Raw genomic sequence first — 20,554 nt, forward strand, 5'->3', positions numbered from 1 at the left:
CCTTGGGCGAGCAAGTGTCTCCCTGAGTGTGGAACTCCCTGTTGTGCTAGAAGAATGTGACAGGGGGCTGCTGGCCTCTCCTTGTCCCGACTTCGCTGCTGCCGCCCATGTTATCTTAATCATGCTCCGTCTTATCTGGAATTTCTAGGGCCTCTCCGGTCTCACTGTGGGACAAGAATTTGGTTTCAGGATTTGGAATCGTAATCCTGTGTTTTCCCCATACTGATTGGTGACAGAAGAGGAGAGTAGAAAACTGCCCTATTCCAAAAGAAAGCTGAGGAATAGGCTAAACCTTATACGGTCTTAGGAAATTGGCGTGTCCTACATATCACCTGTTTTCTCTGAGCAATGAGAATGCATGACGTGACATGTACCTCTATTGAAGGTTGCGTTTATGCCACAGATCAACTTGATCAACTCTACTTTTTCGGTTTAGTCATAGTTGTAACACGCTGTGTAAGGTTCCGACAGAGCCCAGTCAGATTGACACACGTTAGCATCGAGGTGAACTGAACGTATCGCTTCAGTGGTTGAGTATGTATTATTGCCTCCCAGTATTTCTGGTCCCCACCCTTCTCCTTTTGACTGTACCACTGGATATATGGAGGGCGTGAGTGACGAATGCTCTGTCCGGGATGCTTTGCTGCGGATCAGTTTTTTTTTTATTGCTTCATCGGGCAGCCCACTCCCCGCCTGCGTCCCAAATGGCACCCTATTTCCTTTTTAGTGCACTACTTTTGACCAGGGCCCATAGGGAATAGCGTAGGGTGCCATTAGGGCTTAGGGTGCCGTTTGGGACGCATACCATGCCATCCTAAGCCCTAATGGCACCCTACGCTATTCCCTATGGGCCCTGGTCAAAAGTGCTGCTGATAGGAGATTTACAGTGTATGCTCTGTAAGGGCTTAGGGCTTAGGGCACCCTAAGCCCTAATGGCACCCTACGCTATTCCCTATGGGCCCTGGTCAAAAGTGCTGCTGATAGGAGATTTACAGTGTATGCTCCTGGCTTCCTCTGGTGTTTACCTTGATCCTGGCCCGCCTTGTCTCTCAGCCCCAGCACCTGACAAGTTCAGAGAACTGGCATAAAAGGTGTTTGTTGCCCCTCTCATTCCCTCCGTACGTATATACAGTTGAGGTCGGAAGTTTACATACACCTTAGCCAAATACATTTAAACTCAGTTTTTCACAATTCCTGACAATTAATCCTAGTAAAAATTCCCTGTTTTAGGTCAGTTAGGATCACCACTTTATTTTAAGAATGTGAAATGTCAGAATAATATTTGAGAGAATGATTTATTTCAGCTTTTATTTCTTTCATCACATTCCCAGTGGGTCAGAAGTTTACATACACTCAATTAGTATTTGGTAGCATTGCCTTTAAATTGTTTAACTTGGGTCAAACGTTTCGGAAAGCCTTCTACAAGCTTCCCACAATTTGGTATGCAAGGGCACACAGTGAATTTTGGCCCATTCCTCCTGACAGAGCTGGTGTAACTGAGTCAGGTTTTGTAGGCCTCCTTGCGTGCACAGGCCTTTTCAGTTCTGCGCACAAATGTTCTATAGGATTGAGGTCAGAGCTTTGTGATGGCCACTCCAATACCTTGACTTTGTTGTCCTTAAGCCATTTTGCCACAACTTTGGAAGTATGCTTGGGGTCATTGACCATTTGGAAGACCCATTTGCGACCAAGCTTTAACTTCCTGACTGTTGATGGCTTGAGATGTTGCGTCAATATATCCACATAATTTTCCATCCTCATGATGCTATCTATTTTGTGAAGTGCACCAGTCCCTCCTGCAGCAAAGCACCCCCACAACATGATGCTGCCACCCCGTGCTTCACGGTTGGGATGGTGTTCTTTGGCTTGCAAGCCTCTCCCCTTTTCCTTCTAACATAACGATGGTCATTATGGCCAAACAGTTCTATTTTTGTTTCATCAGACCAGAGGACATTTCTCCAAAAAGTACGCTCTTTGTCCCCATGTGCAGTTGCAAACCGTAGTCTGTCTTTTTTATTGCAGTTTTGGAGCAGTGGCTTCTTCCTTGCTGAGCGGCCTTTCAGATTATGTCGATATAGGACTCGTTTTACTGTGGATATAGATACTTTTGTACCTATTTCCTCCAACATTTTCACAAGGTCCTTTTCTGTGGTTTTGGGATTGATTTGCACTTTTCGCACAAAAGTACGTTCATCTCTAGGAGACAGAACGCGTCTCCTCCTGGATGAACCAGACTTGTGGAGGTTTGCAGTTCTTGGCTGATTTATTTTGATTTCCCCATGATGTCAAGCAAAGAGGCACTGAGTTTGAAGGTGGGCCTTGAAATACATCCACAGGTACACCGCCAATTGACTCAAATTATGTCAATTAGCCTATCAGAAGCTTCTAAAGCCATGATATCATTTTCTTGAATTTTCCAAGCTGTTTAAAGGCACAGTCAACTTAGTGTATGTAAACTTCTGCCCCACTGGAATTGTGATTAAGTGAAATATACTGTCTGTAAACAATTGTTGGAAAAATGACTTGTCATGTACAAAGTAGATGTACGACTTGCCAAAACTATAGTTTGTTAACAATGAGTTTTAATGACTCCAACCTAAGTGTATGTAAACTTCCAACTTCAACTGTAAATAGCGATGAGATGTTTTATTTGGTCATACCGGAGCATGAAGGTCAGTGACATTGCGCCGTCTTTCCCAAAAGCCCGGCAGGATCCTTGGACTTTGTCTCCCATTTGTTTCTGGCAGTTGTAGGCTATTGTTAGCTTGTGAAAGTAGCAACGTGTCAGACGTGACCTCACAACCTAAGGAGCTACACCATTGCCAAAGCTGATATGGGCATAAACTACTGCCTAGCCTACTGGCAGAACTAGGGCCTAATCTGGAAACCACTTGATTACAAATAACGTGGAATTAGTAATATTGATGTACTTTCAAAATAAAGGAATTTTCTAACTTGCCTTTAATGTATTAGACCGTTGTTCTACCTAATGGCATATTGCCAGTGAAGATGTCATTCCTGTATTACAGTAGAATTAGCAGAGGGAAAATGCCCTTGGGTCTGACGTGTTTTATTCAGCGGTGTAGAAGGAAGGATAACCTTTGCACCAGCAGCCTAGTCTCATGTTTAATTTGTATCTCTGTCTCCTCCCCTGTAATGTGATTGCGTTCTATTTATATTCAAGCCTCTTCTCTCCTGTTAAAATATACACTCTCCTCCCCCATAATATTACACGGAGGGTTTTTAAATGCTGAATGTATTTCTGAATATGAGTTGTGGTGCAAATGTGTTAACACCTTTTTGCTTTGTGTGGATAATTGAAGTCGCACGTTAAAGCTGTATGCAAATGTTGTTTTCCTGAGACGCACTTCATTTTTATCCCTGACATAAACACTTGGTTGGAGCCGGGAAATATTATTTTCGTAAAGGAAAGTGTATTTTTTTGTTTTGTTTGTTTTTTTGCCAGTTGTTTTTTCCACCATTGTTATGACTAGAATGCCAATACTTTGGTTGTTGTAACACATTTTTGGTTTTGAAAATCTAATAGACAAGTCCACACTACAATATTTTTTTTCGCTAAGAAAAAAAGTGTTTTTTTTGCTCAATAAAATTGCAGTTGGGAGAGCTGCACAGTTTTGAGTAGCCTATCAATAGGCCTAATATGGTCACTTAACATTTGATGTAATGGAGCACAGGAAATGTGTTTACCGGTATGTTTATGTAACAAAATGTGAGGCCTCAGTGTAGCTTAATTTGTAAAGCATTTTCCTCAGGCTCTGTAAAGATGGAGCAGCATCTTGGGTGACAATGGCGCATTAATTAGGCTGTTGCTTTTAGAGGCCCTCATTTTTCCAGGCTGAAAGCAGTAGCCATTTGCTTTTTGTCTTGCCTCACATGCGTGTCATCTGCATTATGCACATCATGACTGGAAAAGGCTCCAATCAGAGACCACTGATGAAGGTCTTTCTCTCCTCCTGTAATTTTTCTTCCCTTTGCCTTCTCACTCTCTCTCCCTTGCTCTCGCCCTCCCTCCCTCCCTCCCTCCCTCCCTCCCTGGGGTTTTATTGCCTTTGCCTTCTCTTTCTCTCTCCATCTCTTTCTCTGTGACTATGAATAGTATGTAGATTGAAAGAAATCCGTTTAGATTAATAGTTTATAGGCCTAGTTGGCCTAGTCTGCCGATGTGCCCTTGAGCAAGGCCCTTAAACCGAATTGCTCCAGTAATTCGCTCTGGATAAATGACTAAAATGTAACTATATTTAGAGAGGCCCATTACACTTATTGTATCTTAAACACATTCTGTACTTCAAGCTACAATGTCAGGCTCATCGCTTCACAGGGTGTATCGGCACCATAGTACCATTTCCTACTTTTGATTAAACAGAACTTGAACATTAACACTGTTGCACCATGGCCGTCATTTAGACTCTTATTTTCTCATTTCTCCCTTATCAGCAACAGATAATCATTGTGACTTAGCCTGGGGAGAGGAACAGTTGAGCAAATGGTTTAGGAGTAAAGAAGAGATGGGGAATTGATGTAATGTACAGTAATAACACTGTGATTATCTCTAACAAGCATTGGCTTGCCAGTTGCCATCATGCTCTCTCCTCCCTGCATTTGGGATGTGCACCATCCCCATGAACAGCTTCTGTTGTAATGGGCCTCTCTAAATATAGTTACATTTTAGTCATTTATCCAGAGCGACTTACTGGAGCAATTCGGTTTAAGGGCCTTGCTCAAGGGCACATCGGCAGATTTTGTTCACCTAGTTGGCCCAGCAACCTTTCGGATCTTTCGGTTACTGGCTCAATGCTCTTAACTGCTAGGCTACCTGCCACCACCTATACATCCATTTTAAGAATTCACACGAAAGCAGTTGTAATGTGGGAGGAATCACCTGGAAGGTACCATGGAAAAGAAGGTAGCCTATATTCCAGGGTTCGCACAAAGTGCTTAAAGTACTTGATTTTGGCACTCTGAAGTTCAAGTACTGGAATACCTTTTAAAATCAGACATTTTTCACTAGTTGGTACTTGAAAAGTACATTAAAATGAGAGAAGAACAGAAAATTATCAAATAGGTATGTTAATATGAAAAATCTTAGAACTATTTATTGGTCTTCCGAATTAATTTCGAGGCAGACTACAGAGTTGTATTTCCTCACGTTTGATGCTCTGGTTGCCAGGCGAGCCTGCTCATTTCACCCACACTGTCACTCAGCCAGGCAGGTACAGAACTGACTGATTAGTCACCGCCAAACGTCACATTTGATAGTTAAAATGCTGATGTTGATGTTTATGAATGGGTTTTGCTTTTCACAGACCCAACCAGGGATGTTGTGGAGGGTAAATGCACATAAATGCGGTATACACACCTTTTTTTACATTTGTGAAATAGCGTTTACTCACCTTTTTTAATTTGGTTAGTTATCGTATACCCACTTATTATTGTGTTCCCAGGGCTGATCAATGCTCAGAAGGCTTTTCATCTGAGTTTTAATCGCGCCTACCTCTGAACGAATGGAATCATGAATGATTCATGTATGCTCGTTATGTTCGTTTGCTCCCCCGGATTTGCCTTGTTAGCAGCACATTCATTCACCACTCTGTCCAATGGGAAACTCCGCCCACGACATAGGTTGAGAGGTGAAACAAACTACCTCAGCCCAGACCTACAGTGGCAAGTGGCAGAAAGATGCCGCTTAACAGTAGGATTTTGTTTTAAATCCCTCAACTCCTGCCGTGTCAAGACAGTCCCCAAACAAAACCCCACCTGCTTCTCGGAGAATGAGTGTACAACTAGTAAATAGTCGCTGATATTTCAGTCGGATGTCTAGCTAGCACGGTAGCTCAAGGGCTCTGGCTATTAGCCAGGTAGCCAGTTATAACTAGCTGGCTAGAAGGATAAAGTTAGAAGCTAACATTGAACGGAGCCTGACCTCAGCAGGAGCAGTTGACTGAAATTAAGCTGGCTATAATCAAAAGATGAGCTACTATACTTTCTCATAACAAAATACCTTTTCTTTACAGAGAGTAGTGAGACAGACAGTGGTGAGTCAGGCTGCAGTAAAGGAAGCAAAGGCGATACACACAGAGAGAGGAAGCATTTAGGGGCGGCAGGTAGCCTAGTGGTTAGAGCGTTGGGCCAGTAACCGAAAGGTTGCTAGATTGAATCCCCGAGCTGACAAGGTAAAAATCTGTCGTTCTGCCCCTGAACAAGGCAGTTAACCCACTGTTCCCCGGGTAGGACGTCATTGTAAATAGGAATTTGTTCTTAACTGACTTGCATAGTTTTTTTTAAATAAAAAATTTAAGCAAGCAGGGCGAGAGGTTAGTAGTACAGTGGTTCCCAAACTTGGGGTCCGGGACCCATGTGGGGTCCACAAAAATTTAAATGGGGTCCCCTGAAAGAATCTTTAATCTTATCAAGGACATTAACTTGTTCAGCTTCAAATGTGTATAGAATACAACATTTTAGTCAACTAAGGGCCTTTTACACTGTCCGAGTTCACTTTCATGTCATTCTATTGAAACCCTAAAGAAGCAGTAGTGCAATTGTCAAAATTCTTTGTAACGCACATATCATTTTTCATCACAGAATTCAACGTTGGGAAAAGTATGGTCTTGTTTGACTCTAGCACCGGTGCGTATTAGTGCTCTTCAAATGGGGCCCCTTCGTAAGTGTGTTTGTAGGCACCAACCTGAGACTTAGGCTACTGGCCTACTTAGTCTGGTGTCAACCTGCCTCAATGGCTAGCAACAGCAGATCAACTGATGAACGCCTGCCTTTCTCCTTCCTCTCTCCCTCGCTCCCTCCTCTGTCGGTGTCTAATTAAAATGTGCAGGACCAGGGATCCATATTTGATGGCTTGGTGGTGACGGGCCAGAAAAGGCAGCAGGCCCAGGAATGTGTTGTGTGATGGATGTCAGTCTGCATGGAACACGTGGCATTCCTGTTTGTGGACCTCTGCGTGCTGTACGTTCCGCCCCTGGACCACTCCAAATGGATCTACCTCCGCTAGCTCCACTGCACTCGGAACCCCGCTAGCTCGCTAACGCCGCCGCCATGGACAAATGTGTTTTCTTTCAACAGTTGTCACACTAAACTTCCACATCATTTATCAGAGTTCATTTGCCTCCCAAACCACCCCTTCATCATTTGTTCACGGTGGCGTTCGATATGTGTTTTCCGGCAGTCGATGCGTACAGAATGACTCTTTGGCGTGAAGGTCTCCTCTCCTAAAATATGTAAGCGCCCGGAGGAATGATGATGACCGAACACCCTGCCTTTTTGTGTTTTCTGGGTCATTCTTATGAACAAAAATGGATTATTATCCCAGCGTTATGAACACAGATGGATCTGCCGTGTGGAGTGGGATGATACGTGTGCCCTTGCATACTAGGTCAAAAATGTGATTACAGCTTGGGCTGTAAAGGACTAAACGTCATGTAGCCTAGCTGTGGCAGACAGACGGACAGACCGACAGAGGTTGTTGTACTAGACGAGGTGTTTCGTTGGATCAGGGCAGCAGGGGACGGACACCCCCGGTTACAAAGCCAAAGTGGTCTGAAAGGCTGAAGGACGCTGTCCATTTGAACGAACACTACACTGCCATCTGCCACCCAGAACTCAATTAGTACTAACTTGTTGTACTTCCTTTCCCTTCGGAGTAATGCCTTCTTTCCCTTCTTGACATTCAATAGTAAAAATAAAAAAAAGTTAAAACTGGTTTGTCAATATGTCCTCTATAAATGAGCTTACTGTATTGGCTTACACTTTCATAAATTGGATGATATTAACGTTTTGGACTTATTTTCATATAAATAGTACCAAGTGTAATGCTACGTCCCTGTCATTACGAACAGCATAGCCTGCATCTTGGACCAAAACCCAAAGGAACGCATGGGTGTTCTTTGTCTCGCAGCATTGTGGTGTAAACAAGGCGCCCACTACAAGCACACTGCCTGAGATGAATGGTTAAACCAGACTGCCCTGTGCTGAAGCATTGGAACGTTCCCAGTGCAACATGTCGTGTGTTTTCTTCCCCCCCGGTTACATCCTCGCAGCTCTGTCAGTCTATCACCACCCTCGCCAAAATATGAAGAGGCCCGTTTTTGATAATGATTGGACAAGTTAGTTATCAGAGTTTGGGGGGAGGCGAGACAGAGAGAGAGGTGCTCTTTTTAAAGTCGCCTCATTACTTTCATCATAGCGCATCGTGCCTCTCGCTCCAACGCACTCCGTCAGATGTGTCCCAATCGAAAGTTTCCCCCATTAGATGACCGGGGCCGAGGCAAACAGAGCACTTCATCACTGTTCAGGTAGGCAGTGGGCGTCAGTGCCAAAAGGACAGCCGCAGACAGCCACAGACAGGCAGGCAGAATTGAGGTCTGTCTGTCTCTCTGCCATGATGTTTGATGCTCTGGGGAGCTTTCCTGGTATTTTCAGCTGAACTGTGGATGTTACCAGCCACGCTGATCTCAGACACTTTCCATTTTTGACCCTCTTCCTCTGTATTAACCAGCCCCCACGGGGAGCACCTCTCCTCACGGGCAGGCAGACATGCAACAAAAAACTGCCAGAAATAATGCACTTCGTTTGGGCCCTCCATTTCCGCTGGGTGAACTCAGAGGGGATTGGGAGTGAGGTGGGTGGTGAAAGTGTTTGTCCAATTTTTTTATTTATTTTCTCTGTCACGGTCGCCCGCTGAGCAGGTTGGTTCATCCTCTTCTGCCTGTTTACATCCCCTTCCATCCCTCTGTGCCGCAAATCACACTGGCTAAACCGAGTGGCCCGGCTATTTGTCCAGTGTAGCAAAAACCTCCTTAATTGTTTTTAGCGGGCGCGGTGGACACCACTGGTGATTTGTGTAGGTAAAAAGAAGCTGCCTGTGTCACCTGGCAACCAACACTGCTCACGCTTCAGGAGTCGCACAAAACAATGTCTGCGGCTGCAGCTAATCATCACGCCATTAGGGTCAGAGAGAATTATTGCGATGTATCCACCGGCCACGGTTATCATTTGCCATATTAGTGGACAGGCGTGTTAGGCCTATTTCTCCATTACATATGGTTTATTTCACCTATTCTTGTGTGTGTGTGTGTGTGTGTGTGTGTGTGTGTGTAGTGTTTGAGGTGTGACAGACAGCAGGGCTGTAATTAGAGTGGAACAGGCATACAGCAAACAGATGGTGTTTGTCCAAAATGGCACCCTATTCTCTATATAGTGCACTACTCTTGACCAGGGCCCTGGTCAAAAGTAGTTCACTGCATAGGGAATAAGGTGCCACTTGAGCCGTAATCCAAGTTCATGATGAGAGCAGTCAGTGAGAGGCTAGTAGTGTAGTGAGGTAGCATGCTGCAGCTGTCTAGCTGACTTTGAATGGAGTCAGGGCATTCTGTATTCTACGCTTCCTCTCTCCGCCTCGCGATCTCTAGCAGCCCCGCACTTTCCATTAGCCGGAGAAGACGTTGTGTCTGTCGCTCGATCCGTCGGCAGTCTGAATACTGCTGATCCATGCTGATGACTCTAGCGGGTTTATCACTGTTGGCATCGGCCATCTGTTACGCTGGGGTGGAGGATAGTAAAACGGACAACGCACTGACACACCGACCAATCTGGCTACACTGGGAGGAAAGGAAGACAACCCACACGTACACACACCCACGGTCACAGGGAGCATAGACATGGCATTTCCCACTGTAAACACCAGGCCTACTGATCTCATGGCATTTCCCACTGTAAACACCAGGCCTACTGATCTCATGGCATTTCCCACTGTAAACACCAGGCCTACTGATCTCATGGCATTTCCCACTGTAAACACCAGGCCTACTGATGTCATGTCATTTCCCACTGTAAACACCAGGCCTACTGATCTCATGGCATTTCCCACTGTAAACACCAGGCCTACTGATCTCATGGCATTTCCCACTGTAAACACCAGGCCTACTGATGTCATGGCATTTCCCACTGTAAACACCAGGCCTACTGATCTCATGGCATTTCCCACTGTAAACACCAGGCCTACTGATCTCATGGCATTTCCCACTGTAAACACCAGGCCTACTGATGTCATGGCATTTCCCACTGTAAACACCAGGCCTACTGATGTCATGGCATTTCCCACTGTAAACACCAGGCCTACTGATGTCATGGCATTTCCCACTGTAAACACCAGGCCTACTGATGTCATGTCATTTCCCACTGTAAACACCAGGCCTACTGATGTCATGTCATTTCCCACTGTAAACACCAGGCCTACTGATGTCATGTCATTTCCCACTGTAAACACCAGGCCTACTGATGTCATGTCATTTCCCACTGTAAACACCAGGCCTACTGATGTCATGTCATTTCCCACTGTAAACACCAGGCCTACTGATGTCATGGCATTTCCCACTGTAAACACCAGGCCTACTGATGTCATGGCATTTCCCACTGTAAACACCAGGCCTATTGATCTCATGGCATTTCCCACTGTTAACACCAGGCCTGCTGATCTCATTTAATTTCCCACTGTAAACACCAGGCCTACTGATCTCATGTCATTTCAGTGATCAGTGGCATTTGGAGGTGTGCAGGACATGCACATTTGTTTTCCTAAAGAAAAACAAAAGGGTCTGTTTTACTAGCACATCAATTTGTCTGACGGAAGGGGCATTACTTTTTACTGGCGGCATGGCAGGCACCCCAGGCAGGCAGCTGCATTGTGCGAGGGGTGATATCTCCTCACATTAGCATAGATGGCTACTTCTATGGGATCTGCTGCCTGATGTTAGGAATCTGTGTGTCGTGTGTACTGCCATGTCTGGCATGCTGTCAGGGGCTCAAGATGGGTTGCACATACACACTCCCAAGTCAAATGAATGTAGCTGCTCACGTGGAGGTGGTTCTATAGCAGCCGCAATACCTGCAGCCCTGTGACACGCACGTTAATCACCTAATAAAATCAAGCTAATTCTACCCGCTAATCCCATTCTAATATCATTTAAGGAAAGATTGGCCTCTTAAACGCAGAAAATGCCGTCGTGCATTAGACGTTCTCATATTTTGATTTCAATTCCCTCAAATGTTATGTTTAGTAAGTAATGAGGTTTGTGGGATTGTTTTTAAGGAAACACCCGTTTCTGTGATTATTTCTGGAGACTGTTTTTCTGTTGACAGAGTGAAGCCCCTGAGACACACGTCCGTTGTCTTGTGCTGCACAAATGAATATTGCCCAAGAGGAAATCATTTCTGCAACGTTTCACAATATAATGGAGAAGTGGGCAGACATTTATGAAAGATTAAGTGTGTGTGTGCGTGTGTGTGTTAAATGTGTAAGTCATACTTCTATTTAAATACAATCTAGTATTTTCTCATTCAGAGCATTTAATTTTTAATTTGATCATTTAGCCTACCTTCTGCCCCGTTTTATATTAAAATGCATTTGTTGGTTTGTTCAGTCTTCATGCAGTTCAGGAATAAAAAAGTACTATCTTAAAGAATAGGTATGCGAGATTTGTTTCTGTATGATTTAAGGCTTTTGATTTAGAATATGGACACACACGAACACACACTGCAGCGTGGTTTTCCCAGTGGCGCCCGGCTGTAGCTTTCATGTCATTTGTGTCGTCTCATCAGTGTTGTGGAGGCGGTGAGGGACGTTACTTGATATTCAGCGGATAGCTTTGTCTCCCAGATGTAATCACCAGCAGGCCTAGCTGCCTCCGCTGCAGAGGACAGTCACCGGGGGAGATATAGAAAATTGTTTATGTGTAATGATACAATAACAAAGAAGCTAAGACTGTAAAGAACAATCTGGAAGCGCGTGTTAAAAGGGGGATTTTTTCCAGTGGCATAAATACTCTACAAGCTGGGATATATAGGGTGGTGATGAAATCAGGAAAGACTACTTCTAAAGAATCGGCCTGTCTACGTCTTCATTTGGATGCTGGGCAGCGCTACTGAGGTCTGTGTCAACATGGGGATTGGTAGAGATGGCTTCATGAGAGCTCTCTTCAAATCTAACCGTAGGAGAAGATTTGGAATGGAGCCACCAGTGTTTTAACTGTAGAACTTAGAGGAAAGTCTGCTGCATCCTGAGCTGTGAATGACTTCAACGATTCCTGTGAATACCGTCCATGTTAAAGGTTTAACATTCGAGTTAACAATCAAGTCTTGAGTGGCACCAATTTTTACGTCTCGTATAAATGAGCTGTGAACACTCCTGTAAACCCAGGAGGGCCTTCTCTCTCTCCTCTCTCTCTCCTGCGTGCGCACGTACACGTGGTGTGTGTGTGTGTGTCTGTAATATGTGATAAAATACTTCTCCATATTTTCCTTGTTGCCTCAGTGAAAGCCTCAGCGGGTTCGTTTAGGATATTCTCATGCCAGTGGCCTTTGCTAAGCAGAGATATTGTTCAGGGGGTAATTCACATGTTGCGAGGGCGGGAGTCTCAGTGTGGTGGGAGTGCCTGTTTTTCGTTCCCCCCCCTACTCTTTTCTTCCCTTGCCTTTTGTAAGTGTGTTGATTGGATTGTGTTTGACAGATATGGAGTCTGGAGAGCGGCTGGCCTCCCCATCGTCAGCCCCGTCCTCCCTGCACATCACCTCCTCCACTGTCTCCTCCGCCGTCTACTCCCCAGCCCCTGCCCCTGTCTTGGCCAAGACGCCCTCCCTCAAGTGCAGTCTCACCCCCAGCCCTGCCACCCTGGGCTCCCCTCTCACCACCTGTGGTACGTACAGACTCTCTCTGTCGCAGGCACACACACTGATGCACAGATGAATCACATCACATGCAAACACACTGGTTGCAAAAATAAACACAATACAAATATTTTTGATGCTGGTTATATTTGATTATTTTCCGACTGCAAATGAAACAAGGACAGAGCATTCCTGAGTGTTAGTTATGAGGGATCATTAAGAAAAGCATCGTCTTCTAGCCAGTCTCTCACTTTTTATTTCCTGACTGTTTGGGTAGAAATAAAAAAACATGTTGAATTAATGAATGCCGACAATTAAAAACCCTCTCTGTTTAAGAATGTTGCGCACCCTCTTGGATTTCTCTTTACAAACTCCAGTTCAGTCGTGATTTGACGGGTCTGTCAGTCACCCCAGAGAGTGCTGCTGCCACTGCCTTTAATATGTTTTCTCTGAATACTAATTGTGGTCAAAGCCATTATGCGGCGAGCAACGGTATTGCATCAACAGTCAGATTACTCTGACCAGAAAATGAAATGTAAATTTCTCACAAACTGTTATTTATTTTTTTATTATTATATATTTTTTTTCTCTTTCATGAGAAGAATTGCCAAAAATGTGTGTTTCTCTCATGCTGTTACAATGAAGAAGCCATTAGAGATTCCTCCAAATAAGCTATTTTGGACGTAAAGCTGGAATTAAATGTCGAAGGCACAGTGGCACCTCTGAAGTCACGCTGCGGTTCTGAGAATAAAGCGAATTGAGTTCTTTTGAGAGATCCCCCCCCCCCACACACACACTTTGGAAAGCAAAGTAAAGATATTACGTCTCCTGTGTTGGTCACACTTTCTAAGTGATTGAATTACACTTGCATGCTATACTTATGGTATTCATTCATTCAATTACAGTTATCTCACGTAGTACTTTTCAGATTGTTGCGATGCAATTTTTAGTTACAAATTCTCAATCGGCTTCGGAGATTACTAACCTGTTTAGGTTGAAATGGGGAAAAGGGTGTTTCATTTCATAGTGCTTTGAATCGATAATGGATTGGAAAATTTGTCTTTAAGCTCATACGTTGTTCCACTGACGGGCTTGATTGAAAATCTGAACTCGAGGTTTATCTGGCAGTGAAATAGATGATGATAAGGGAATTAATCGGTACAGTTCTTTTAAGGTCACAGATGCAATCAAAAAGTATATGTTGGTTGATTTGAATTGACAGGCAAGTAACTGAACTCACTTTAATATTTAGCATTTTCATGGCAAACTTGTGTGTATTCCTAACTAACATATCTCCACATAATTTAGGCCTACATCAGTTACTATCTTAACAATACTAAAATGTTAGGGAAATAAAATGACAGGAATTACCTGCAGCTAATGTGGAGATGACAATTCTCAATTTATAGTTACCATTATCTGTATTAGGCACTTTCATTTGTATGGTTGTGTGTGTGAAATGTATTTTATTTACATTTTTTTAATGGGAAAGCTGAAATCACATGCTGTAAATTGTAAGCGAGCTGCTTGGAAGGTGGGTTTATAGACCAGTCACAAACCCAGTGGCAGACCATAAATGCTTCAATGTAGAATGCATAAAGTGAGAAGAGGGATCCGTAATGGAGCGTTACAAGACCCCCACATTATATTTTTTGGAGATATGTTAGGTCAATTTTGGCCAACTATTGCAAAGTAGCCATGCAATTTCGGCCAACTATAACCAGTAATATGTGTATATAAAGAGTTGAGCTTTTTTGTTTAGTCTTCACCCGTATGTCATTATAAACGGGCTAATAATATTTCGATTTTGAATTATTAAAATAAATTGTCCATTTTATTTTAAGACTTAGGTTGAGTTTTTTTTATTTCTTTGAGGGATTTAGTAATGTTATGAGGAAATGTGTTCAGTCATGTTTTTGATTCATGCCCATCACCTGGCACATGGTACTGCCTGTTCGAACAGCATGCACAGGCTTCTTTGCATGGCTGTGGCACTAATTGAGTTTCCATGAAATATGCTACTTCGGTACTCTCTATATCTGACTGTGAGAGAGGACAACGTGGCTCGTCTCGCCAACACGGACATAGACTGTGTGAATATTAAAGTCATTTCATTTTCTTTGTAGTTTTTTGTTGTTGCTAGAATAGTCCGCTCAGTAACAGTTGCCACTGTTTTCCCAGGAGTCCTGGGAAGAAGTGATCAGAAAGAAGCACTCTAATGTTCCAAAATGTCCCATTCACACTGATGCACTCTAAGCACAAAATCTCCGACGGTCTCTCTATTTTGTCAGCCTTCAGAGAGTAGTGGAGAAGCAGCAGTGATCTGTCAGGTGCATGGAGGAGGAAATGTAGGATTGCATTATCAGCTGACCAAATGTCCTGTGCCAATTTCAAAATACAGGAAAAACCCAAACATGAAATTAACATCCTTGCAAATAGGCCTACTTTGTCATTTTTTTCGCCCACCAAAACCATATGCAGTTTTACTTTTATTTTGACAAGATTCTGCAAAATGTTAATGAAGCAATTTTTTTAGTCATATTCAAACCCGAGCAATAGCCCCAGGCACTTTAAACATGCATGACGATCTCACTCTGAATAGAATCCCAACAGCCTCTTACAACCATGTCTCATATTTACTAAAGCGTGTTTGAACAGATCAAGCAGAATCCGTGGGAGTCTTTCTCCTTTACACCCACTAACCAGTGTCTGTATTGATAACACATAAAACATTCTCTCTTTCAACCAGAGGATGTTGCAACCGATCCTTAAGGAGACTTCATACGGATACATTTATTTTGCTGTGGTGTTTCACCTACATGGCTTATGTATATTTTATTTAAATCGTACGCACACTTCAATTTGTCGTCTTCCTACTTCTCGTCTAGGAGACTTGTTTCGGGCGGCGGGCGATCATCATTTCAACATGTCTACGGTCTCAAGTGCCTTTCCCATCTTCAACCACCCAGCGTTTGGTCTGTACACTACCAGCTCAGGGCACTCAGAGTTTGGAGGCCTGGGGTCCTTGGGGATGTCTGCTGCCTTGGCTGCTCACTCCCAGCTTGGAGCCTTTCCAGGTAGGGTAGCCTTTCCAGGTAGGGTAGCCTTTCCAGGTAGGGTAGCCTTTCCAGGTAGGGTAGCCTTTCCAGGTAGGGTAGCCTTTCCAGGTAGGGTAGCCTTTTCAGGTAGGGTAGCCTTTCCAGGTAGGGTAGCATTCTTAATAAAGTGGATACACTATCCTAAGTTTTTAAATCTAGTAATCAGTGGTTTAGTTAGGGATTTTACAAGCTGTAAATGCATCAGTAATACACACAGTGAATCCCAAATGGCAACCTATTCCTTATATAGTGCACTGCTTTTGACCAAGGCCCATTCGTCAAAAATAGTGCACTACATAGGGAATAGGGTCCCATTTGGGACACAAACACAGTCATTTGATCAGTTCATTCTGCCTTCGGGGAGCTCCCAGAATGTGTGGTTAGCCTCAGCCAACTCCCACAGAGAGCCCAGCTAGCATGCATCACCTTTATGGTATCGTCCATCAGTTCAATAGGCAGCATTCAGACTGTGACGTTTATAGATTGGGAAGGTTCACAGGACCACCTTGACCTCAGAGAAAAAAGGATTGGACACCATCACACTTTTGAAGTGAAATGTTTTGTGGCATTACATGATTTTTTTGTTTTGCTGTCATTCCCAGAGGAAAATAGTTTTGGTTAGTCTTCAGGAGACAGTATATGGAGAAAGTGAATATGTAACTATACTTTTTAAACATTGTAATGTTCTTAACAAAAAAACATTAAATTTTGTTGTACTAGTCTAGAATCACAAATGAATCAGGAGTGTGTAGTTTTCAACTTCATAAAGCGTGAATGGCTCCATTTTGAATTGCTTTTAGCCATTTTAACAGGAAAGCGTTTCTGCAAGGCTGTGTTTTTGCAGCTGTGAAATATCCAGCATGTATGGAGCTCAAATGTGGAGCCATCCTCTGGGATGAGCTCATATAGTCTGTTTTTAATTTAGAAATTCTTAACATGTTTACAGTAAAAGGGGATGAAATCAGTCAGTGGAAAGCACTGGTCATCTGCTGAGATCTCTGTTCAAAGAGAAACTAGAAAGGTTGAACAGCAAAAACCCTGACTGTCTGAAACAGTGTGTCATCCCAGAGATGGATTAAACGACTGTATAACTGTGAAATCAGTCTCGCATGGATTCTCTCCCCTCTCCCTCTACACCCCAGAATGGTGGAGGGCAGCTGAGGCTCAGGGGCGTGGAGCTGCAGCCTTCTTCCCCCATCTCCTGGGGCTCCCGCCCATGTTCCTACCCCAACTCCAGCAGAGCCACGACCCCAGCCCCTTCCAGGCCCGCACCCCCAGCAAGAACGGACGAGCCACTGCCAAAGGTAGACGGACAGAAAGACGGACGCGCTCTCTCTCACACACACACACACACACACACACACACACACACTCCTGCCACACACACGCACTCCTGCCATATGTTTTCCCTACTCTGCAAGCAATTTAATGAAGCAAGGAACTTTTCCCCATAAAAGAGAATGATGTCCTTATGGGCACAGGTACAATATCAAATATGTTTAATTGACCTTGGAGGCAATAGGAAGACATGTACATCCATAATTCAGTTTGTAAGCAGGTGCCGGGTGTCTCACCACTGAATATGTTAACCGGGGGATCCTCTCACTAATATAATGAGATTTTTCCTATTCGTAAGTGCTTTGGCAATTTCTGATAACTCATCATTTTCCAGAACTCCCGTCCTCTCCATTACTCACTACTAAAATGGTTGTTCCTAATGCATAGTTGTCTAACAGTGTGTTTTTGTCCTGCCCATAGGAGTGAATGGAGCAGTGAATGGCAGCAGTGTCTCCACTGTGTCTGGGGGAATCTCCACCACCGCCACTACGTTCTCAACACAGGGGAACACTGAGAAACTGAAAGGCACCAACAACGGCAGTGGCAAGATCCGCATGAGCCACCAGGACATGAACCAAGTGAAGGAGAAAACGAAAGAGAAAGTTAGTAGTGAACACCAAACGCATATCTGGCAACTAATAATTATTAGGGCTTACTCCAGGTAAAACGAGTCCAAAAAGGGACTAGTTTGTGGTGAACATATCTGGCAACGTTAGTAATCCCACAAGGGTGAATGCGCTACAGTGGGCTACAGTTTATGGCTGAACTGAGTTGGACTCCCCTCAGCTGGTATGAGTTTGTTGGGTTGAGACAACTGAGATGTTTGCTATGGTATTATGCTACCTTATTGACTGAAATGAATCCGTCACTGTTCCCCGTTTTAAAGAAACTTGGCAAGAAACTGGTGGAGGCGTCCAGCAACAGTGACAGCGAATCAGGGTCCTCCTCTGATATCTCCAGCGAAGGCTTGAACAGCAGTGAGTCAGATGACCTAGACGACGATGACGACGATCAGAGCAACGACAGCGACGATTCTAACTCGGCGAAGGAGAGCGTAAAGAGGAAGATTAAGGTGCGTTTCATTGTCACGTTAATTTTGGGACTTAAGGCACTTGTACGGTCGAACTGTCAGTGTTGGCTTGTTAGTAGCCATGTAGGTGGACTCATGCGTACACTATTTTAACCTTTCTGGCGCAGGCGTTCCGCTAGAGACCCACCTCGACAACATCCGGTGAAATTGCAGAGCGCCAAATTCAAAATACAGAAATAGTCATAATAAACATTCATAAAAAATACAAGTGTTATACATCGGTTTAAAGATTAATTTATTGTTAATCCAGCCGCTTTGTTAGATTTCAAAAAGTCTTTACGGCGAAAGCATACCATGCGACTATCTGAGGACAGCGCCCCGCATACAAAAGCATATAAAACATTTTCCAACCAAACAGATGCATCACGAAAGTCAGAAATAGCGATAAAATAAATCGCTTACCTTTGATCTTCATCTTTTTGCAATCCCAAAGGTCTGTTACACAATGAATGGTCGTTTAGTTTGATAAAGTCCTTCTTTATATCCCAAAAATGTCAGTTTATTTGGCGCGTTTGATTCAGAAACTCACCGGTTCCAACCCGCCCAACATGCCTACAAAGGATCTAATAAGTTACCTGTAAACTTGGTCCAAACATTTCAAACAACGTTTCTAATCCAACCTCAGGTACCCTAAAATGTAAAGAATCGATAAAAATTTAAGACGGAATAAACTGTTTCCAATACCGGAGAAAAACTAGGAGCGCGCTCTCATTCACGCGCACCAAAAGACTAGAGTCCACCCGAGTGACACTTAGAAAGAATATGACTACTTCTTCATTTAAAAAAAAAAAACATTGAACAATTTCTAAAGACTGACATCTAGTGGATGCCATAGGAACTGCAATCTGTGTCCTAATTATTCAGCTTCCCCATAGAAAGGCATTGGAAAATCCAATGACCTCAACAACAAAACATTTCCTGGATGGATTGTCCTCGGGGTTTCGCCTGCCAAATCAGTTCTGTTATACTCAGACATTATTTTAACAGTTTTATAAACTTTAGAGTGTTTTCTATCCAATACTAGCTTCCGGGCCTGAGTCACCTCAGTCATCCAAACTTCTGAATACTGCCCCCTAGCCTTAAGAAGATTTATTAACATGTCATGTCTGTGTGGTTTGTCTTTTGAAATTGTTTCACTTTCCTCTTTGTTCTAAGCACACCGTGATCCTCTCTATGAATGTGAATCTCAGTTAAATGTCAAAAGCAGCTCCGCTAGTGGGTGGCGTGCTGGGTGTCCGACCTTGCTGCCCATCAGGGCTGCCATTGTTGGCTGGGTGAGTCAGAGCTGACGTGACACTGTCCTCCTCCCCCTCTTCTCTCTCTCAGGGCCTGACACAGAGCCCTGCCGACAGCAAGAAGAAGAAACCCCGCGCCGCTGAAGGCGAGGAAGCTCGGGACAGCCGGACTGCTCTGCTTCAGAAACATCCAGACGAGGCCTTTCTCCATTCCCTCCACTACCCGCTCCATCCCTCACCACAGCCCCCAGCGCTGCCCCAGTCCATGGCCCTAGTCTTACAGAGCTCCAGGACCAGGGAGGAAGAACTGAAGCAACACACCAGTGTGATCCAGGCGACAGGGCGGGCCAGTATTAAACCTTTGGCTCTGGTCACACAACCACGCAGGGAGGCCTCATCCTCTCCTCAACCCACCAGACCCTTCTCCCTCTCCTCCTCACCTAAATCCTACCCCCTTTCTTCCTCACCCAAACTGAACGCTGTCTCTTCTTCTCCCAAGCCCCTCTCCCTCTGCTCCTCACCCAAGCCCCTCAGTTCCTCACCCAAGCCCCTCAGTTCCTCACCTAAACCCTTGTCTCTGTCCACCTCATCCAAGCCTCCCTCTCTGTCTTCCTCCCCCAAACCACCCACCCTCTCGCCCTCGCACAAACCCAAATCTCGAACGGCCTCCCCCAAACTCCCCACCCTGTCTGACAGTATGAAGGCGGGCGGCAGAACCTTCTTGGATGAAACCTTGTTACACATCAACAACTTTAAATTGAAACAGGTGAGTCTAGTGTTCTGCTGCATGCAAATTATTTGCCTTTTCATGGTTTTGTACATGTGTGTAATGGTCTGTTTTCCACTCATTAAAAGCAGACTATTCGATTGAAGTCTTTCCCCAAAGTAATGCTGATGACATACTTTTCTTTTGTTGCCAAACGCGCCTTAGAATTTCGGATATGGATATTTAATAGCTCCCTTTTTTCTTTTTGACTATCATTGTTTCTGACGTGCAGATTTGAAAAGGTCAGCTGGGTTCCTCTCCACAGGAAATGAAACGTCTAAGCACTGTTATCAGCGGTTTGATTGTGCTTCATGTCGGCTCGCCCTGTACACGA

At 44.2% G+C, this 20,554-nt stretch overlaps 2 protein-coding genes across 2 annotated transcripts in view; both read left to right on the plus strand.

Moving 5' to 3' along the window:
* The first annotated feature begins 11,968 nt into the window (after positions 1-11,968).
* On the plus strand, positions 11,969-19,552 carry LOC120064018 (bromodomain adjacent to zinc finger domain protein 2B-like). Its single transcript, XM_039014329.1, has 7 exons — positions 11,969-12,017; positions 12,537-12,722; positions 15,582-15,770; positions 16,934-17,095; positions 17,550-17,731; positions 18,016-18,218; positions 19,546-19,552. The coding sequence occupies exons 1-7, from the start codon at positions 11,969-11,971 to the stop codon at positions 19,550-19,552; spliced, it is 978 nt and encodes a 325-aa protein (XP_038870257.1).
* A 7-nt stretch (positions 19,553-19,559) lies between these two features.
* Positions 19,560-20,554, plus strand: part of LOC120064019 (bromodomain adjacent to zinc finger domain protein 2B-like) — a 31,232-nt gene continuing 30,237 nt past the window's right edge. The window contains exon 1 of the mRNA XM_039014330.1: positions 19,560-20,220. Coding sequence (XP_038870258.1) covers positions 19,720-20,220 — 501 coding nt within the window. The 5' untranslated portion in view covers positions 19,560-19,719. The remainder of the gene's footprint in view (positions 20,221-20,554) is intronic.

This window comes from Salvelinus namaycush, chromosome 19 (genome assembly GCF_016432855.1).
Source record: "Salvelinus namaycush isolate Seneca chromosome 19, SaNama_1.0, whole genome shotgun sequence".
NCBI classification, from domain to species: domain Eukaryota; kingdom Metazoa; phylum Chordata; class Actinopteri; order Salmoniformes; family Salmonidae; genus Salvelinus; species Salvelinus namaycush.